The sequence below is a fragment of the Papaver somniferum genome, chromosome 9 (genome assembly GCF_003573695.1).
Source record: "Papaver somniferum cultivar HN1 chromosome 9, ASM357369v1, whole genome shotgun sequence".
In the NCBI taxonomy this organism is placed as follows: Eukaryota; Viridiplantae; Streptophyta; class Magnoliopsida; order Ranunculales; family Papaveraceae; genus Papaver; species Papaver somniferum.
This window is the reverse complement of record NC_039366.1, coordinates 35,965,530-35,984,354: the sequence shown is the minus strand read 5'-3', so window position 1 is coordinate 35,984,354 and position 18,825 is coordinate 35,965,530. Positions and strand designations below refer to the sequence as shown.

Sequence of the window (18,825 nt, the reverse complement as noted above, 5' to 3'; positions counted from 1 at the left end):
TTACGAGAAAGTAGGTGGCGGTCTACCGTAACCAAAAGGGAAATCAATCTCATCAGATTCAGACGTATCAGTAACTAAATTAAAACTGTTGGTTTTAATTCCATCTTTCGAATCAGCCGTAACATCGAATCTCAAATTTTGTCCACTTGAAACATTTCCAATCAAGGTGTATCTTGGGGTACAATAATACAACTCGTGCACTGTGACTTTGATCTCCTCACCTTGATAGTTCCTAGTCAATGTTAAAGTTCGCTGCCCCGGATTATCCTCAATGTTGAAAGGAAACTCCGTTGGTGCCTCAGCAAACTGTTGGAAGAAAAAAAGCATAAAGACGACATTCGTATTCAGTGGATGATGAAGGCAAGGATAGCTATCAATCTTCTACACAATTAAATATACGTCTAACTAAACCATTATAGTAATTCATAACACAAACATGCATTATCCATCCATCCAAAACAAAAACAAAAACAAAGAAAAACTTATGAAGGGAATAAACCTTATTAAGTTTCTCCTCGGCCCAATCGATTTGAGACTCAACAATACTTCGAAGAGGATCATCAGAATTGTATTTCTTCATAGCTTGAGCAGAGATGTTATGATGAGTTGGAATTAAAGTTGCTCGAGATACTTGTGTAGATCTAGAACTAGTGGTGGTACTCTTCTTCGATGGGGATGTAAAATTGGCAGAGTTATAGTTTCTATGACGAGTTCTTCTGTTTGCTAGTGCAATTACTGAAGAAGATGCAGCTTTCATCATCATTCTACTCAAAGTATTAGTCGCCCTTTTTGCCGCAAAAGAAGTTTTCTCAGAAAAATCTCAGCTTTCTTGAGTTTTTTAGGGTTTTGGAAGGATGAGAAGTAGCTCTCTTGCTTAACCCCCCGCATCACGGCCCTATTTATATATATATTCCAAAAATATATGGAATTGGGCCCAAATGAATTTCCAATGCCAAGGATTAGCTCTTAATTATCTTGTGCATCCAACAAAACCCTTCTGTTTTCTACAACTTCATATTTCCTCGTGTAGCGGACTCAAGCAAGGTATGATGCCGGCTCTTCACATATCTGGTGAAGCATAGTTTTCGAAGGTAAGATCAGAGGTACACTCCGGGGGATTAAACTTGTTGTGATTGCCAATTGCATCTTCTTCTTTTTTCGGAGCTAAGAGCCAAATTAAGAATGCAACTTTAAAATTCGGTGATAATTCTCTTTCGTGACATTGAATGGTGTCGAAGACCAGAGAAATGGAAGTGGACAGCAGACAGGGAGTTTACAGTACGCTCCTGCTACTCATCTCTAATGCCTTCCTCCTCCCTCATTGACTTTCCCCACAAGATTATTTGGAATAATAATGTACCCTCCAAAGTTAGCTTTTTTACGTGGTTGGTCTATCATAATTCCTTGATAGCTCAAGATAATCTAGAAAAGAGAGGCTAAGGTATTGTAACTGTGTGATTTTTTTTTTATATATATAAATCTATATCGTAAATAATTTTCTTTCGTTCTTGAATAGCCATATACTACTATTACTAATAACACACTGCCATCACAAGAAAAATTGGTTTCCATGCAGATGAATGGAAGACTAGCTAGGTTTGCTCTACTGTGTGTTCTTTTTATTACCTCAGAAAAAAAAAAGAACCAGGATCTTGCTTCAAAATCTTTAACTCCAAATTTGATCAGTTGTAAAAAAACTCACAAGTTTACTACAATAGTAATTACAGTACATAAAATGGGAATCAAATATTTGGAGTTAGCTCTGAATTCATAAATCTGTAGCCCAACTTGAGCAAAATTCAGTTGGCAATGAAATTGCTCAAGTTCTTAAAACTGCTCAGTGTGTTTCGTGTGCTTTCTCTGATCCAGGCATTCACATAAGAATTTGACAATGCTAGGTTTAATCCCTCTGACTTCCAAATATGTGCAGAAAGCTTCCTGCAGTTCCTTACTAAAAGCCCTTCAAAACAAGAAAAACCGATGTTACAGGATGTATAGCGGAAATATTAATATTAATTATCCAACGGTAGCATATTAGTTACACTTACGAGAAATCATCAGGGTCTCTATAATGAATATAATCATCAGAAGGATTTGGATTAAAGAGAGTCAAAAGGTCGATTCTAGTTCCATCTGCATCACTCTCAACATGGAAAGTCAAATTTCGTGTGCTTTTCTTCCGAACAGTTATTTTCATGGAAAGCTCATCATCAGAGAAATCAGACTTCCAAGCTGTGACTTCAATCTTTTCACCATTATACTCTCTAGTCAATGTTATAATTGGCTTTCCTGTGACCGGACAATCAATTTTGAAAGTAAACTCTCTTAGAAGCTCAGCAGCCTGTTGAAAAACGCATAAAAACATTAAACTAATCTCCTTTTATGCAATCACAATTAAACTAACTAATGGCAAGCAGAATTATTACAATTTATTTTTTGAAATAACATTTAAAAATACGGAAAAATGCCCCATTTCTTAACACACGCAAAAAAAAAATAAAAAATAAAAAATAAAAAAAAATCAGGGTTTAGGGTTCTGGATTTAATGTTCGGGTGGTTGTGGCACCGGTTTTGGTGGTGGTGATGGTGACCTTACACATATGACTTAACCGGATTGGATGACAATATTAACGGAATGGGGCATTTTCCTAATTTTCCCACAAATATATCCATCCATACAAAGCAATATCGTTTGAGTGAAAAGGAGATAAACAAACCTCAGGAAATTTCTCCTCGGCAAAATCAATTTGAGAATCAACAACACGAAAAGGATCATCAGAAATGGATTGCTTCTTAGCTTGAGCAGAGATGTGATGATGAGTTGGAATTGTAGTTGCTCGAGATATTTGTGTATATAGATTACTGGTACTGTTGCTAGTGCCGATGGTGGTACGGGTATTGAATAGGTCAGAGGTGTAGTTTCTATGAGGAGTTCTCCTATTTACTAGTGGGATTACTGAAGGCGATATAGTTTTCTTCATCATCCTCGTCAAAGTAGTAGCCGCCATATTTGCAGCACAAGAAGTTTTCTCATAAAAATCTCAGCTTTCTTGAGGGTTTCTACGGAAAAGACCGAAGAGAAGTAGATTTATTGGGAATTTGAGTTTTCTACTTTTCTTGCTTGACAGTAGACACACCTCGGCCCAAAAGCCCATATGTGTATCGTAATGGGCCCGAATGATACCTGGACATACTTTGTACCGTTATACCTTGAGTTCTTTAGCTCTTTCAGTGTAACAAACTAACACTATACATCTATCACTAGTATTTAAGTTGCTCATCACGACTAAAAATTCTGTTATGATCACTTCTTCTGTCATGACTACGACTATCAAGCTGATGCTGAACACACTTTGTACTCCTTCCATCCCACAAAAATGGTGGAATTTTCTTTTTATTTTGCCACACAAAAAATGTGTGTTTTTGGTTTTATTTGTTTCATTTGAATAAGTCCTTACGATACATTTACATATATATGGCGTTTAGTTTGTGAAATATGTCAATTCAATATTTTAACACATAAAGTAGATTAGGCTAAAAACAGGAAAGCTATTTAATGCTTTAACTGGGGAGGTAAAAAACATCTCCAACCACAAACTTCTCTATATTAGGTAGGAATTTGTTGAACCCTTGATTTCACAATTAAATATTTGATTCCTTTTGTTAGACTATAAATTTTACATTCTCTAAAAGAACCTTTAAAACTAGAAGATGAATTAGAGAATGTTTGTGTCATTTAATAATAGTGGTAGTAAGTTGGTGCTAGGTGATGGTAGTGGATTTATTTTTGGAAATATTTTTGGTCAGAAGAACAATCTTTGAAATTATCTTTTTTTTGTTTTATTCAAACATTTTAGAAACAAAAACGCTATGGTTAGAGATATTGACTTTCACGGTAGCACGCGATCCTCCCTACCAAATAGACCAAAATCCTAAGCACAAGGATTTACCACTCTTCTTGGTAGAATTATTCTACACCTCTAATTCTAATCCTATATATAGAGAAATAAACTTGGTCATTAAGAAAACTTTTCTTTGGGTACAAGTTTCCATAACTTGGCCCCTAAGTTCCTAAACTTTAGGGACAAGTTTGTGCAAGGTAGAGTTTAAGCAAAACTCTAACTCTTAACCACCGGCTCAATCCTACAATTATCCACCTCAGATCATGCTTTCAAGCATGATACGATCACAGGAAATTACTTTCATCTTCCATCAGAGTTGTTCACCATCTCTATATACCCGTAGAATTACTTATGAAGCTAAAATCCGAACTTCCATCTTCATAGAACCATCTCTTCAACCAAAAAACCATGACGTTGATAAAAGTCTTCAAACCATCTTCTACAGGAAGAACACTTATGAAACTTGCCATGTTCCACAAACACCATGAAAATCTTCAATCACCATCAACGAATCCTTGCACAAACTCCATTATGGGTCACCATTGTGACAGACTAACAATTGTGAAGACGGTGTAGAAGAGAAGACGCGAGGCTGGTTTGATGAATGTTTAAAAATTGATTTTATGGTTTCTTCGATGGTGTTCTCGGGTATGTCTTGTTAACTCTTTGGTCTTGTCTTGGGTTGCGGAAAGAACATGTAATGGTCTTTGACTTAATGGAAGTTTTTCTTGTGGTGTTGGCCGTGGATGTAGCTTGTAAGGGTGAACCACGTATATCTTGTGTTGTGGTTGTGTGTGTGTTGTTTATCTTCTGTCTCTCTTATTATTTCTCTCATGTTTGGTTCAAATCACCAATTGTTCTTTGTGATCATGTGATTCTGTTGCGCTCGGGGTGCCAATTTCATTAGGGATCAGAAAAATAAGATCATGAACACTCATAATCCTACTCTTCATGGTGGGTAGATTTTGTTTTCACCGGAGAAGAAAAGTTAAAAAAAAAAGAAAAAAACTTTGTTAAATCCAGAAAATCATTGAAATTTTAGTTTTCATGCCAAGTGTTAAGATTCAACGTTTATCACTGGGCATACAATGATATGTGCTTCAAACATTTTTACCAAGTGTTAAGCTTTTCACACAAAAAGAACAGACAATCAACAACGGAAGAATCAGTTTTTGGTTTTGCATCAAGAACAAATTTTCAAAAATAGATAATATATCGTGTTAAAATATTCATTTAATCAATTTATCAAGCACTTGGTCTATCAAGATGAAAGCAGAGATGGGTCAAGTGGGCAAGGAATTGTTTAAGCTTCGAATTTGGGGTTGTGATTTCCACAAAATCTACACAGAGGGAGATTAGAGGTTAAGACAAATACATACTGATGAAAGTGGAGAGAGAGACATTGAGAGACAAATATAAATACATAATTTGGACTTAACATACTAAACTTTCAGGGGGTAATTTCAGGCTCTCAACATGGCACTCTAATGAAGATTCGAACAGTCCAATTGAACCAAAAGACACATATCTCGGAAAAAATACAATTCACATTTAACATGGATGCTCCAAAACCTCAAAGGAGTTCCCAGTTAGAAGATTATTAAACTATCAGATCTGTGAACATCAGGATCCCCAAATTTTCAAATTGATAATTAGGAAAAGCAACTCATATAATCAAATCAAACAAAGATTTACAAATATTTGAAAGTCAGTGCAATCCCGTTAACATTTGCTATAACCTAACAGAACCAACATCAACCAACCCTTGGCAACAATACCATTTCCATCTGCAATTAACAGCTCAAATTTTGTCCTTATAGCAGCAAAATCACTTCAACCAATCAAAACCCATCATCATAAACTCAGCTGAAATTTAATTACGGCTGCTAACTCTTCTTGCTATTCTTATTCAGTTATAAATGGCAGTAACCCGTATTCAAATTCACCCAAATTCAAATCCTAATGAAATACAGCATAATAAGCAGATCGCGCACAGAAAATATAACAGAACCCTAATCAAAATTTATCAAAAAAAAAAATACAAAATTGAGATGCAAACCACGTCAAGACCTAAATTTAGGTTTGATGATTAAGTAGGGTTTGGACATTTTCTGTATCTTCGACACAACTTTAGTTTCCTCTCCTGAACCATTGATCTCTGTAATCGAATCAACGGTTTCTGCCAGCTTTTCATTTTCGTCTTCCGTAAGAGAGGAGGGATGGCCATTTGCCCCACCCAAACCCATCCCCGTGGGTACCCGTCCCTATTGGGTAGGGTTTTACCCGTACAAACGGGGTTGGAGTTGGGTATGATTAATACCCGAAATTAGTGAAGCGGGGATGGGATTCTAGGTAAAAGTATAAATATCATTAAATATTTATATTATATTTAAACTAAGAAATTATATTATATTATAAAAGAAAAGATAAAAGTATAAGATATCATTCATTATTCATATTTGAGCTTAATGTTATGGATAACCCGTAAAAAACCCGCCCTGTACGGGTATTTCTCATACCCGCCCCGTCCCAGATCAAGCGGGTAATGGGGAGGGTGTGGGTTTTTTTTTGAACGGGGCAGTGACTGGGATACAATAGCGCACATTAGCGCACATTAGGAAATAATTGGTTTCCTAAAGCGAAAAAGCTAGGGTTTCACGTGGTTGGGCTCCGGTTTTTTCTCCCTCAAAATTTTTCTTGGCGTTCAAAAGTTTTCTTTTGATTTTGCGCTCTAATGGCGCAAAATCAAAACAATAATCCACCAGTTTTTGTTAATAGTTCTGATAATCAATCAACAAGGATATGGAATCAATCAAAATCAAAAACTATCTATATCCCTAAGAATTCTGCTGCTAACCCTAATGCTTCCGTGTTTGGAAAGGAACTCGAAGAAACAATCGCTTCAAACCCTAACGCGTTTAGGAATCATGGTGCAAATCCTAAAGCGAATAGGAAAGTGCTGGAGACGGACAATCATGGTGCGTCTAGGAAGGAAGATGGAAATCATAGTTCGTTTAGGAAACCAGGTGATGATGGTGTTATGGAAGGATCCTACGCAGCTATATTAAAGAACGAACCCATGTTTTATCAAAGATTGATGCCGAGACTCTTTCTCATCCTCCAATTTTTTCTACAACAAATAATGATGTTTTGATCAAGATCCCACGTGACACTCATACAAGGATTAAGGCTGTGGAGATTAGTTTGGTTGGTCGTTTGGTTTTTTTCAAAACCTAAAATTGATGATGTTAAAAGAGAACTATTGAATCAATGGAAGCTATCTGGTTCGGTCCAATTTATTCCATGGAAGAAGGGATACTTTGTTATTAAGCTAGACAATGAAGATGATCGTAAACGTGTAAGCTATGATGGTCCATGGAAGATTAAATCTCCAAACGGAATTCAACAGCTTAAAATTCATCCATGGACACCTATGTTTGATCCTGGGAAGATAAGATTACTAGAGCTGCAGTTTGGGTTCGTTTCACAGCTTTGCCAATGGAGTTTTGGGATGAAGAGACGATTTTTAGGCTGGCAAGAGGGCTTGGTAGACCGGTTTCGGTTGATCCGCGTACTTTGCGCCATGAATATGGTTACTTTGCGGCAGCTTGGTTGACATAGATTTCTCTCAACCTTTGAGACGAATTTTGATTGATGGTGAAGAGAATGATGAAATTTTTGTTCAGAATATGAAATTTTAAACAGGCCAGTTTTTGCGACTATTGTAAATCTATTGGCCATAAAAATCTGATTGTAGAAAAAAGTTTGATGATTTGAAGGACAGGCTGAAGTTGAAACTGATCCTGAGATTAAAAAAGCAATTGAAGCGGATATGGATGATCTTAAGAATTTTTGGCAAAAAGAACGAATCCTAAAGGTAAGAAGAATATGACGGATGTTCCAATTGGAAACTGATCTAAACATGATGAGATCATAACGTTGAAGAAGAAGCAATCTTTGAGTTGGCAACTGGAACACGTACAATTTTTCAGACCACAGTGAGACTGCTGGTGCTACATTAGAAGATGATGATACTATATCGGAACACGCTGAAGATGCAGTTTGTCCGTGCCGCATGTTGCTGAAACTTGCTGAAGCTCGTGCGAGAGTGATTCAGTCCGTGCAGCTCATGGAGGATGGTGGCTTATCTAAGCAAGGGAGAGTTGCTAACGTGTGTGAAGCTTTACCTGTTTTGAATAATGCAGGTGACGAATCTGTCCGCAATGACGATGCGGAATTGGTTTGCGAATGTGTTGGTGCAGCACTTGAGGAGCTGGTGCATGATAATTTATCAAGGAAGATGATATTTGGAGATGCAAGAGATGGAAGCTTATAGAAATTATGAGGCCATGAAGGAGGCAACTAGGCAACGGGAGGCTGATGCTGAGCTGCCAAAATTCAACAAGATATTGCTAGAGCAAGCTAGAGAACTTGAGGAGCAGGTTTTGGACTTGCATCATCTCCGGCTAATATTCCAACTATGGCTGCTAATGAGGAAGCTAGTTTTAGTGAGGCCACTAGGACTTCAAGAAGATCTTCACCAGCTAGATCTTTAGAAAACTTAACACTTTCTAATAGATTTGAAACTGGGACCGAGGAGATTGATAAGGTGATTGTTGAAGCTGATGATGATTGAAGATGTAGTTGCAACTAACACTTCAACATAGCTGAGGAGGATGCAAGAAATTTGGAGATTCTTGCTAATAAAGAGTTAGCTGATCATGAGAAGAAGGAGTTGGCGGAAAAGAAGAAAAAATCTAAAGCTCATAAGAAGAAGACAGCTGCTGTGACTACTGTTAGTCAAGTTCAAACTCGAAGTGGGAAATCTTCTAGACAGGGTTCGGCAAGCCCTTCAAAGAGTAGAGTTAATTAATGCGTGTCTTCTATTGGAATGCTCAAGGCTTGTCCAAGGATGGTGCAAGGGCCAAGTTGAATGAGCTTTACTACTTGCACAAACCTGATGTTATTTGTATTGCGGAGCCTCAGGTTCGTTGCACTACACGTTTTGTTAGGAAGCTTAATTTGCTTGATTTTTGTGAAGATGTTATTACTAATGAAGTGCATGGTCAGAAAGGTAATATTTGGGTCTTTTGGAGGAATACTCTAGCAAGGCCGATTGTCTTATCTTTATCTAAGCAGGCTGTCACTTTGGATTTTTCTGGGAATTTTGTCACGGCTGTGCATGCTTTTTTTGATGCGGTTGAAAGGAGATCTCTTTGGCGACAATTGGGTCTGGGATATATTTCCGTTCCATGGTTGGTGTTGGGGGATTTCAATTGTGTTCTGCGTCTTGATGAGAAGAAGGGTGGTAGGCCGATCAAAGAAATTTATATAAATGAGTTTCGAAGTTGGATATCTGACAATGGTTTGGTTGAGGCCGATGCTATTGGGAAGAAGTATACTTGGTCCAATTGTCGGAGTGGTATGCATAGAATTGTTTCTAAACACGATAGGGCTGTTATTAATGGTGCGTGGCTTGATAAGTTTGCTAACTGGAGGTGCAAAGCTTTGCCGAGAGTCTGCTCGGACCATTCTCCTCTTTTTGGTTTTGCTTTTGACAGTCCTAGGCCGAAGAGAGCTCCTTTTAGAATCCAGAAGATGTGGCTTTCTCATCCATCTTTTTTGGAATTCGTCAAAGACAATTGAAGGGTTGGATGGTGCTCCTCCTTTTGTTTTTACATCAAAGTTGAAGCGGTTGAGGGAGGCTTTGAAAATTTGGAATAGATTGGTGTTTGGAGATGTTCAGTTTCGTTTAAAGCAAGCGGAATTGAATCTTGATAAGGAGAATGATATTTTGGACCATAATGTTAGCTGTGAAGTCCAATTTTTGAAGGTTGCCGACGCTAAGAAGGCTGTTGATGATGTGAGGTCTGAATTGGCCACTATGCTTAAACAAAAATCGAGAACTAGCTGGTTGGAGGATGGTGATCAGAACACTCGTTTTTTTCACAATTCAATTAGAATGAGGAGGAGCCAAAACACAATTTCCGAACTGAAGATTTCTACTAACTCTACTTTGTTTTTGCAGGATGAAATAAAAGATTACATTGTTGATCATTATCGTGCAAAGTTCAACGGTGGAGCTGTTCATATTGATCCGAGACTATTTGATTATGAGCATGAAAGCATATCAGCTGCTGAGAGTGCTTGTATGGATGCTATTCCTACCTTGGATGAAGTTAAAGAGGTTGTTTTTGATCTTGGAGCGGATTCTGCTCCTGGCCCTGATGGATTTACAGGTTCTTTCTTTCGAATCTGTTGGAGCATTATTTCTAGAGATCTTTTTAATGCTATTGCAAACTGTTGGGCGATGAGGAAGATTCCTAATGGCATTAACTCTAGTTTTATTGTGCTCATTCCAAAAGCTAATAAGTCTGATGCTATTAAAGATTATAGGCCAATTGGTTTAAGCAACTTCTTCTTCAAAATCATTACAAAAATTATGGCGACCAGACTTGGCACGGTGTTGAACAAATTGATTTCTGAAGAGCAAGTGGCGTTTATGAAAGGAAGAAACATTCATGAGAATATAGCCTTGGCCTCGGAACTGATCAATGAGATTAGCATTGAACGGAAACATGGTAACGTTGGCCTTAAATTGGATATAGCCCAAGCTTTTGACACGGTGAGTTGGGAGTTTGTTGTTGAAGTTTTTCGTCAATATGGCTTTTCTGATGCATGGTGTTCGTGGTTGCTTAGTATTCTTAACTCTGCCCGTATATCTATTATGATTAATGGTAGCCCTGAAGGTTTTTTCAGTATCACAAGAGGCCTTCGTCAAGGTGATCCTCTTTCACCTTTGATTTTTGTTCTTATTGAAGATGTTTTGAGCCGCAATATCTCTAAGTTGTTTGCTGCTAGAAGTATGCATCACATGGTGAGTAAGAAAGGTGTGGCTCCAACCCATTTACTCTTTGCGGATGATATTCTTATTTTCTGTAAGGGTAATCTTCATAGCTTGCGGAACTTGAAGGAGATGCTTGGCATGTATCAACGTGCGTCCGGTCAGTATGTTAGTTACGCCAAAAGCAAATTTTATTATGGTGGAGATAGGCAGTCTCGTGCTATTGCTATTGCAAACTTTATGGGCATGGAGAGGGCGCATTTCCCGGATAAATATTTGGGAATCCAATTGAAACCTGGCATTGTGCGTCATATTCATGTTCGTCAGGTAATGGAGAAGATTATGGACAAGCTGGCAGGTTGGAAGGGTAAGCTATTGTCTTTTCAGGCCAGGTTAGTTTTGATCAAATCAGTTATTTCTAGCTATTTGCTTCATTCAATGGCTGTTTACAAATGGCCATGCACGGCCATCAAATCGGTGGAGAGGGCCATTCGCAATTTTTTGTGGTCTGGAGATGCTGAGAAGCGCAAACACTTCACTGTTCTTTATGATGTCTTATGCCGTTCTAGACGTGAAGGTGGGCTTGGCCTCAAGAAGTTAAATGATGTTAATCGGGCCATGCTTATGAAGTTGTGGATTTCGATTCGAGACTCTGATAAGACTTGGGCTAGATTTTTGAAGGCAAAATATTTCAAGGTTAATGGCAACTTGGTTGATTATAAGTTGGGTTCCTCGGTTTTTCCTGGCATTAGATTGGTGCATAACTTTGTTCAAAAACACACGCGCTCAATTATAGGTAACGGTGCTAATACTTCCTTATTTTTTGATAATTGGTGTGCTGATTTTTCAATTGCTCAACGTCTTGGCATCACAACAAGAGGCCCTAATGATTTTAAGGCCAAGGTGAGTGATATTATTATTGATGGCTCTTGGGCTATTCCCCCAAAGACTAAAGAATTGATGTTACGATGCAATATTGATGTTGATAATTTGCCTCTTATTGGTGGTGGAGATGATTATAAAATTTGGGACTTGGACAGTAAGGGTGTTTTCACTGTCAAGTCGGCAAAGGCTGCTATTCGTGGGCCAGCTGAAATTTTGCCAGCTGCGGCACTCTTCTCTAGAAGTGTTATACATCCTACTTTGGGTGTGCAGTATTGGAAGCTATTTTATAAACAATGTTGTGCTTCTGATGATAATGTTATGAAGAAGACTGGTAGGGAGATGCCTTCTATGTGTCGTTTATGTAGAGAAGACTGTGAGGATGTTAGGCATATTACTTGGCATTGCAAAATTGCCAAAAGAATTTGGAAGTGGGCAGCTGAAATTTTCAGATTGACGCCGAATGAGGACCTGGTGGCCTCGTACAAGGCTGCAAAGGGCCGGAGTCGAATGATTAAGGATCTGTGGCTTGTTGCAAATCTTGCAATAGTTACGGAGCTGTGGAAGATGCGTAACAAAGCTTATTTTGAGAACAAACAGATTCGTTGGCTGGAGTTTAAATGAAGAGTTCATCAGGTAATTCGTGATAACTCTATTAGATTGAAGGGCCATATGCATAATACTTTGGATGATTTGCGTATTGTTAATTTCTTTCGAGTGACGCATAGATCTTGCGATCACTCTGACCCAGTTGAAGTTACTTGGAGTCCACCAAATCCTGGTGAGATTATGATCTGTTGTGATGGTGCATCTCTTGGTAATCCGGGGCAGGCTGGTTCTGGTGTTGTCTTCCGTGATTCTAGCTCGGTAGTCTTGGGAGTTCTGTGCGTTGGCCTGGGCTGGCAGACTAACTTCTATGCTGAAGTTTGTGCGGTGATCTATGGTGCTGTCGTTGCTCAAAGATGGAATGTGAAGAACTTATGTGTCAGATCTGATTCGATGAGTTGTTTATATGCTCTTCAAAAAGGCGATTTGCCATGGCAGCTAATGCAGAGGTGGAGAATAGCGAAGAGTTTTTATAACAATATTAGCTATATTCATAGCTACAGAGAGGCTAATTTTTCAGCGGATGTCTCGGCCAAACAAGCATGTTTGTTGGCTGAGGAACATTATGAGTTTTACGAGGGTAGGCCAGGTTTTATTCATTCTGTTGAATGGCCTGGAGAGGTTTACTATCGTTTTTAGGCTTTTTAGTGTGCGGCCTTCTTGGCTTAGCACTTAATTAGCCTGATCCTTGTACATTTTCGCTTTTTTATTCTATTTTATTGACCGAGTAAAAAAAAAAAAGACCATCCCTAAAGAGGAGTTAAGGTTTAGATTTTGATATAAGTATTGTCCACCTAACGGACGTGAATAACTAAGTAATTAGTTATTTGTAAATCGTCACATAAGTGTTTTATATTGATAACGGTATTAAAAACGGTAGTTAAATACAGGGTGTAAATAGAGTGTAATTCATGTCTTAAAGTCTCGACCAATAGAATCCCGCCAAGTATTGTCACCAGATTTACTAATGATCAAAACTTTTATCTAATTTAATTTGAGGAGGTGTCACCCTCGTATGAATTAGAGTGTTAAGAGGGGAGATTGCTTCTTATTGGTAGTTTCATCGCTTGAGCTAACCAGCCAGATTGAAGTATGGTCACTCCCTAGAGTCAACAGATGACATACAATAGCGCACATTAGGAAATAATTGGTTCTATTTACGGTTCCATTAAGTGGCATTCTCCTCGTGTTTATCAGCGTGACTAGTAGTAAAATTGAGGTCATCCTGTAATGAGCCAAGGAGAATCATACTGGGAAGCTATAAGTTCCTAAGATAAGGCCATTGATTATCCCAACCTTAATAATTCAGAAAAACCGTACATATATGCGAGTAAAGTATCTTTATTTCTTGCATCAAATTTCACAAGACATGTAATAAAATTAAAAGATTTTCCAATAAACGAAGATCATCCTTTCAGAGGAGAAACAACCTACCAGACAAGGCAAGCCAACTAGGCTAAAGAGCGCAAGCCTTAGGATAGTTTAAAGGGTCATGCTATCCAGTTTTAGGGACTTAGTTTTAATTTCAGACCTGAAAATGACATTCGGATCAGTCCAGAGTAGTAGCCCTGAAAAAATTACTAGTATTCTACAACAATTCCATAAGCTGGAATCATACACTCCAAAGTCATAGAACATTCACCATGTGACCGCACCATCTGTTTCCAGACACTCTTAATAGCTCTACAAAGATATAACCTTTGAATGCTCTTCAACTTGAGCAAAATTTAATTTATTCCTCGATGAAATTGTTCAAGTTCTTCAACCACCCAGGGTATTTTTCGCGGTCTTTCCGAACCATGTAGTCCCATAAGAATTCGTTATTGCTGGGTTGAAACCCCTGACATCCAAATATGTGTGGAAAGCATCTTGCAATTTTTCATCCAAATCCCTTCATAACCAAAAATAAAATAAAAAATGTTACAAGATATGGCAAACCCAAAATCGAATAGCTGGAAAACAAAGCAACCAATCAATTTCACTTACGAGAAAGTAATATAATCATTAGAAGCATTTGGATTCTCGACAGTTATAGAGTCAATGGAAATTTCATCTGTTTCATCAGCCCTTGCATCGAATACCAAAGTTGGTCCGCTCTTTTTCATAACACTTACACATAGATGAAAATAACATTTAGGGTCTTTAGGCCAGCAAGCTGAGGCTCCAATCACCTCACCCTGATAATCTCTAGTCAATGTTATAAATTCCTCCCCTGCATTATCCTTAATCTTGAAAGGAAATTCTCTTGGTGCCTCACCAACCTATCGAAAAACACACAGACACACGTGTTCAGTTGAAGAAGACAAGAGTAACTAAACTAATCACAATTTGAGTAACTAAACTAATCATAATCAGAGTAACTAATGGTAGAATTATGACAAACAATAAACTTTATCAAATATCAAAACCATGAAATTAGTTCTATCCATCCAAAAAAATCAATAGCCTTTGAGTGAAAAGGGAATAAACCTTATAATATCTCTCCTCCCAATCGATTACAGACTCAATAAGACTGAGCAGAGCGTCATCAGAATTGGATTTCTTGTTAGCTTGAGCAGAGAAGTGATGATGGGTTGGAATTAGAGTTGCACGAGATCCTTGTCTTGATAGATTAGTGGTACTCTTCTTCAATAGGGTAGTGAAAATAGCAGAGGTGTAATTTCTATGATGAAATTATTCTATTGGCTCTCAGCAGGGAAATTATTTTTCTAAATTATTTTTATTTTTTAATTTATTCTTATATAATACTCCCTCCGTTCCATTTTAGATGATGTTGTAGGAGTTTTCACGCAGCTTAAGAAATGGAGAGAGAAATGAAGATTTTCCAACTATACCCATAAGAAAAGTCTTTAAACATTAATTGTTATTAGTACATTTAAAAATAAACTTATAGTCCCAAGGCAAAATGTTAGGGTTTATTGGTAGTTTTGTGGGAAAATATGAAACCTTTCAAGTATTGTGGAACAAGAAAAAAACCGTAAAATATCATCTAAAATGGAACGGAGGGAGTAGTATTCAAATGGTCGCACTTTTTAGTGTGACATTTTTAATAAAACAAAAAATAAATTAAAATGGGATATATTGTTACACTTTTCACGAATGTCACACAAATTTGTGTAAGTACTACTATCACACTCATTAGCGTAACAATTCAATGTTACAAATTACTGAATTTGGTGTAGTGTTAGTAGGTTTCCCTTGGCATTTTACAGGCAAATCCATGATATGCACCCTATCAATCCATAGTGGAATAAGACTAGGAAAACCACAATCAAAATCGATTTCCACACATACTCTAGCATATATGAGTATAGTTTTCTTCTTAGTGCATTCATCCATCATCAATGGATTTCCAAGAAAGCTAGAAATCGCACTCAAACCTAATTTATTTCATAGATAAAGTGGAACATTATAAATCAAAACCCAAACTGGAATTTTTTTTATCTCTGCAATTGATTGCTCAATCAACGAACTCTACGGCCTTATTATAAATAGTTGATTTAAGATGTAAAAAGCCCCTTGTTTAAGAGCTACTCTTCGATCATCTTCATTCACAAATTTGAAAACAAAAACATTTGCATTATCACCATATGGTCCAAATTGTACCCCAGCCTTTGGATTCCATTGTTTATCTACAGCCTGCAAAAAACCGATAACCATATTTTTACAATCCTCGACTGTTTTTTCAAAATCTTTTGATTGTACCGCTGTCACCTTCTGTCCTTCCATTAAATCTGATGATTTAAACAGTAACGACTAATCTTCAGCTTGAGATTTCATTGGAAATACATTGGACCAATCTACTCCAAACCTAGTTTTGAATGGAAATTACCGTGGGTTGTATTGAAATGTCAATATCTTCCGAAATTAGTATTAAATTTGACAATCTTCCAAAAATAGTGGTGTATTTACGTAATACCTAAGGTACTCTTTATAGCCCGATGTCTACACATTTATAGCCCGATGTCCACATATTTATAGCTGATGTCCATATTTTATAGTTGATGTCCACATATTTATAGTCTGATGTCTACATATTTTATGACTAGTGTCCGATGTCTAGACTTCGAAACATGGATGTCTACACTTATCCAACATAATATTATGCCTAGATGTTTGATGTCTACATACTTTTAGGTGTGATGTCTGCACATCCACCTGGTAACAGTAACAAAAATGGTGGGGTCACAGTCAAAAAATAAATTTACTATAATATTAAAGAAAATTAATAATAATAAAAAATTCGGATGTGCACATATATATTATACGGAGGGGTAAATCACGGTATTCTCGTGAAAGTTGGGGGCATATACGTCCTAAAAAATAGCCTACCACTACTTTTGGAAGGATTTCATGGATGAACCATTTTCGGAAGATTTTTGCCATTCAATACTACTATTGGTAAAAATCCCTAGTTTTGAAGTAGTTTCGGTTCCTGATTTTGAGGTATAAATCAAGGGGGAAACTTTAAAAATAAATTCGTCGAAACAAGATGATCATGAGAAGGAGAGGTTGGATTAGAGATGAAAATCCTCTCTGGCCATGGTTGGATTGGAAGAACCAGACGCGAAAACCCTAGTAGATGGCTGGATTGGAAGAACCAGACGCGCAAACCCTAGAAGAGAAAAAATCACATGGTCAACTCTGGCCGTGTCTGGTCAAACTTCCTTTTGTTGAGCAGGATCATATATAGGAACTTGCGAGTTTGGAGAGGTGCGTGGTTGCCGAGATCCCTATCTCTTAATATCATGGAATTCCTATTAGGTTGTGTTTGATATGAATTAGTTCCACGAAATTACCCATCTTTCCGTTGAAATAAAGTATTTTCTACCGTTTGGTGAAAAATCCATTTCCATGAAATTATCAAAACAGCGTGGCGTGAAGTATGTTTTAAACTTAATCCCATGGAAATCTTTCCTTGCCTCCCCAGAAGAAAAAAAAAAGATCGATGTTCATCATCACAAAATAAATACTAATAACGGTAGACATATTATTATAGTGAGGGAAAGAAAGGCGACAAATTTTACCCAATTGCATTGACAGCAAGAACAAATATCAAACTTGTCATTCCATTAAAACAAAAATTAAGTTATTGGCCGGAGTTCAAATTTTCCAAAATCTTAAAGTGAGGGTGGCGATGGTGCCACAAGTCACTTACTACTGTTCTTCCTTTAATAACAGAGAAAGCTGCAATCGCTCCACCTTAATAATGCCCGTTGCAAGTACGGTTTCCATTCCTTGGTTCCTTAACTTAAAACCAGAATCAACAAAGTTAAATAAATTGGCTAACAGATAAAATAATTTTAGTTAATTTAGATACATTGTGAGATATTTGTAGACCAGATCCATTTCCAGCTAAACGTAAGAGAGTATAACCTTCAAAAGCTCTTGAACTTGAGAAAAATTTAGCTGGCAATGAAATTTTTCAATTTCTTCAACCACGCAGTGTATTTCTTGTACTTTCTGTTACTCATGTACTCATATAAGAAGTTGTAGATGCCAAATTCAATCCCTCTGACTTCTAAGTATGTCCGTAAAGCTTTCTGCAGGTTCTCATCTAAATGCCTTCAAAACCAAAAAAAAACAAGAGATGTTACAATATATATATCAGGAACCCGTTAACAACCGATAGCAAAAGATATAATAACCAAACAAATTGCTAGCAATCAACTACACTTACGAGAAATCGTCATTTCCGCACGCAATATAATCATCAGAAGCATTTGGATTCTCAACAGCCAAATACCTAATTGTATATCCTTCGGTACTATAATCATCCACAACGCTGCATTTCAAAGTGAATCCACTTTTATTTGAAACACTTACATCCAGCTCAATATAATTACCAGAATCTTTATGGCAATGAACTATGACTTTAATTTCATCACCCTGATACTCTCTAGTTAATGTTATAGTTCGGTCATTCCATGGATTATCCTCAATCATGAAAGGAAAATCTCTTGGTGCCTCAACCTATCGAAACAAAAAATACATACATCAAGGTTAACTAATCGGACTCACTCCTTTTTATGCAGTTAAAAAAAACAAAAATAAACTAGCTTTTGAGCGAAAAAGGGATAACAAACCTCACGAAAAGAATCGATTACTGGCTCAATAGCACTGAGAAGAGTGTCATCGGAATTTGATCTCTTTTTCGCCAGAGAAGAGAAGTGATGATGAGTTGGAATTGTAGTCCTGTGAAATACGTCTCTGAATAGATTAGTACTGATGGTGGTACAGGTACTGGTTTTCATTGGGGTATTCAAAATGGCAGAGGTGCAGTTTCTATGAGGAGTTCTGTATGTTAGTGGGATCACTTTCTTCATCACTTTAATGAAAGTGGTCGCCATTTCTGCCGCACGAGAAGTTTCTCAGAAATCTCTCTTCAGAGTTTTTTAGGGTTTTTAGTTTTAGAAGAATTAAAGAACGACGAGAACTAGTTACGTACATATTTGGGAATTTGAGTTTCCTTGGTTGACACATCTCAACCCAAAAGCCCATATATATATTGGATTCGGCCCAAATGAATTTTACTCTCTAGTTTTCTTTTCTTTTAAAGAATTTCATAAAAACTTTTTCTTTAGTCGGTAC

General features: G+C 37.2%; 4 protein-coding genes across 4 annotated transcripts; all 4 read right to left on the bottom strand.

Annotated features, from left to right (window-relative positions):
• On the bottom strand, positions 1-760 carry LOC113311782 (uncharacterized protein At2g39795, mitochondrial-like). The gene is made up of 2 exons (XM_026560579.1): positions 500-760; positions 1-306 (listed from the first exon to the last, which is right to left on the bottom strand). The coding sequence occupies exons 1-2, from the start codon at positions 758-760 to the stop codon at positions 1-3; spliced, it is 567 nt and encodes a 188-aa protein (XP_026416364.1).
• Positions 761-1,827: 1,067 nt separating this feature from the next.
• On the bottom strand, positions 1,828-3,008 carry LOC113311781. The gene is made up of 3 exons (XM_026560578.1): positions 2,718-3,008; positions 2,049-2,341; positions 1,828-1,960 (listed from the first exon to the last, which is right to left on the bottom strand). The coding sequence occupies exons 1-3, from the start codon at positions 3,006-3,008 to the stop codon at positions 1,828-1,830; spliced, it is 717 nt and encodes a 238-aa protein (XP_026416363.1).
• Positions 3,009-13,810: 10,802 nt separating this feature from the next.
• On the bottom strand, positions 13,811-15,963 carry LOC113311780 (uncharacterized protein At2g39795, mitochondrial-like). Its single transcript, XM_026560577.1, has 4 exons — positions 15,769-15,963; positions 14,704-14,859; positions 14,221-14,495; positions 13,811-14,125 (listed from the first exon to the last, which is right to left on the bottom strand). The coding sequence occupies exons 1-4, from the start codon at positions 15,961-15,963 to the stop codon at positions 13,996-13,998; spliced, it is 756 nt and encodes a 251-aa protein (XP_026416362.1). The 3' UTR covers positions 13,811-13,995.
• A 1,676-nt stretch (positions 15,964-17,639) lies between these two features.
• Positions 17,640-18,584, bottom strand: LOC113311779 (uncharacterized protein At2g39795, mitochondrial-like). The gene is made up of 3 exons (XM_026560575.1): positions 18,321-18,584; positions 17,915-18,207; positions 17,640-17,799 (listed from the first exon to the last, which is right to left on the bottom strand). Exons 1-3 carry the CDS (start codon positions 18,582-18,584, stop codon positions 17,640-17,642), a joined length of 717 nt encoding a protein of 238 aa, XP_026416360.1.
• Positions 18,585-18,825: the final 241 nt, after the last annotated feature.

Excerpts from the sequence above, each read along its gene's own strand:
- LOC113311779 (XM_026560575.1), bottom strand. The coding sequence starts at position 18,584 with ATGGCGACCACTTTCATTAAAGTGATGAAGAAAGTGATCCCACTAACA. Across the intron at positions 18,208-18,320 it reads TAATCGATTCTTTTCGTGAG|GTTGAGGCACCAAGAGATTT; the intron begins GTTTGTTATCCC and ends TTGTTTCGATAG. Across the intron at positions 17,800-17,914 it reads TGCGGAAATGACGATTTCTC|GCATTTAGATGAGAACCTGC; the intron begins GTAAGTGTAGTT and ends TTGGTTTTGAAG.
- LOC113311782 (XM_026560579.1), bottom strand. The coding sequence starts at position 760 with ATGATGAAAGCTGCATCTTCTTCAGTAATTGCACTAGCAAACAGAAGA. Across the intron at positions 307-499 it reads CCGAGGAGAAACTTAATAAG|TTTGCTGAGGCACCAACGGA; the intron begins GTTTATTCCCTT and ends TTCTTCCAACAG.
- LOC113311781 (XM_026560578.1), bottom strand. The coding sequence starts at position 3,008 with ATGGCGGCTACTACTTTGACGAGGATGATGAAGAAAACTATATCGCCT. Across the intron at positions 2,342-2,717 it reads CCGAGGAGAAATTTCCTGAG|GCTGCTGAGCTTCTAAGAGA; the intron begins GTTTGTTTATCT and ends GTTTTTCAACAG. Across the intron at positions 1,961-2,048 it reads AGAGACCCTGATGATTTCTC|GGCTTTTAGTAAGGAACTGC; the intron begins GTAAGTGTAACT and ends CTTGTTTTGAAG.
- LOC113311780 (XM_026560577.1), bottom strand. The coding sequence starts at position 15,963 with ATGGAAGGACAGAAGGTGACAGCGGTACAATCAAAAGATTTTGAAAAA. Across the intron at positions 14,496-14,703 it reads GGGAGGAGAGATATTATAAG|GTTGGTGAGGCACCAAGAGA; the intron begins GTTTATTCCCTT and ends GTTTTTCGATAG. Across the intron at positions 14,126-14,220 it reads AATGATTATATTACTTTCTC|GGATTTGGATGAAAAATTGC; the intron begins GTAAGTGAAATT and ends TTGGTTATGAAG.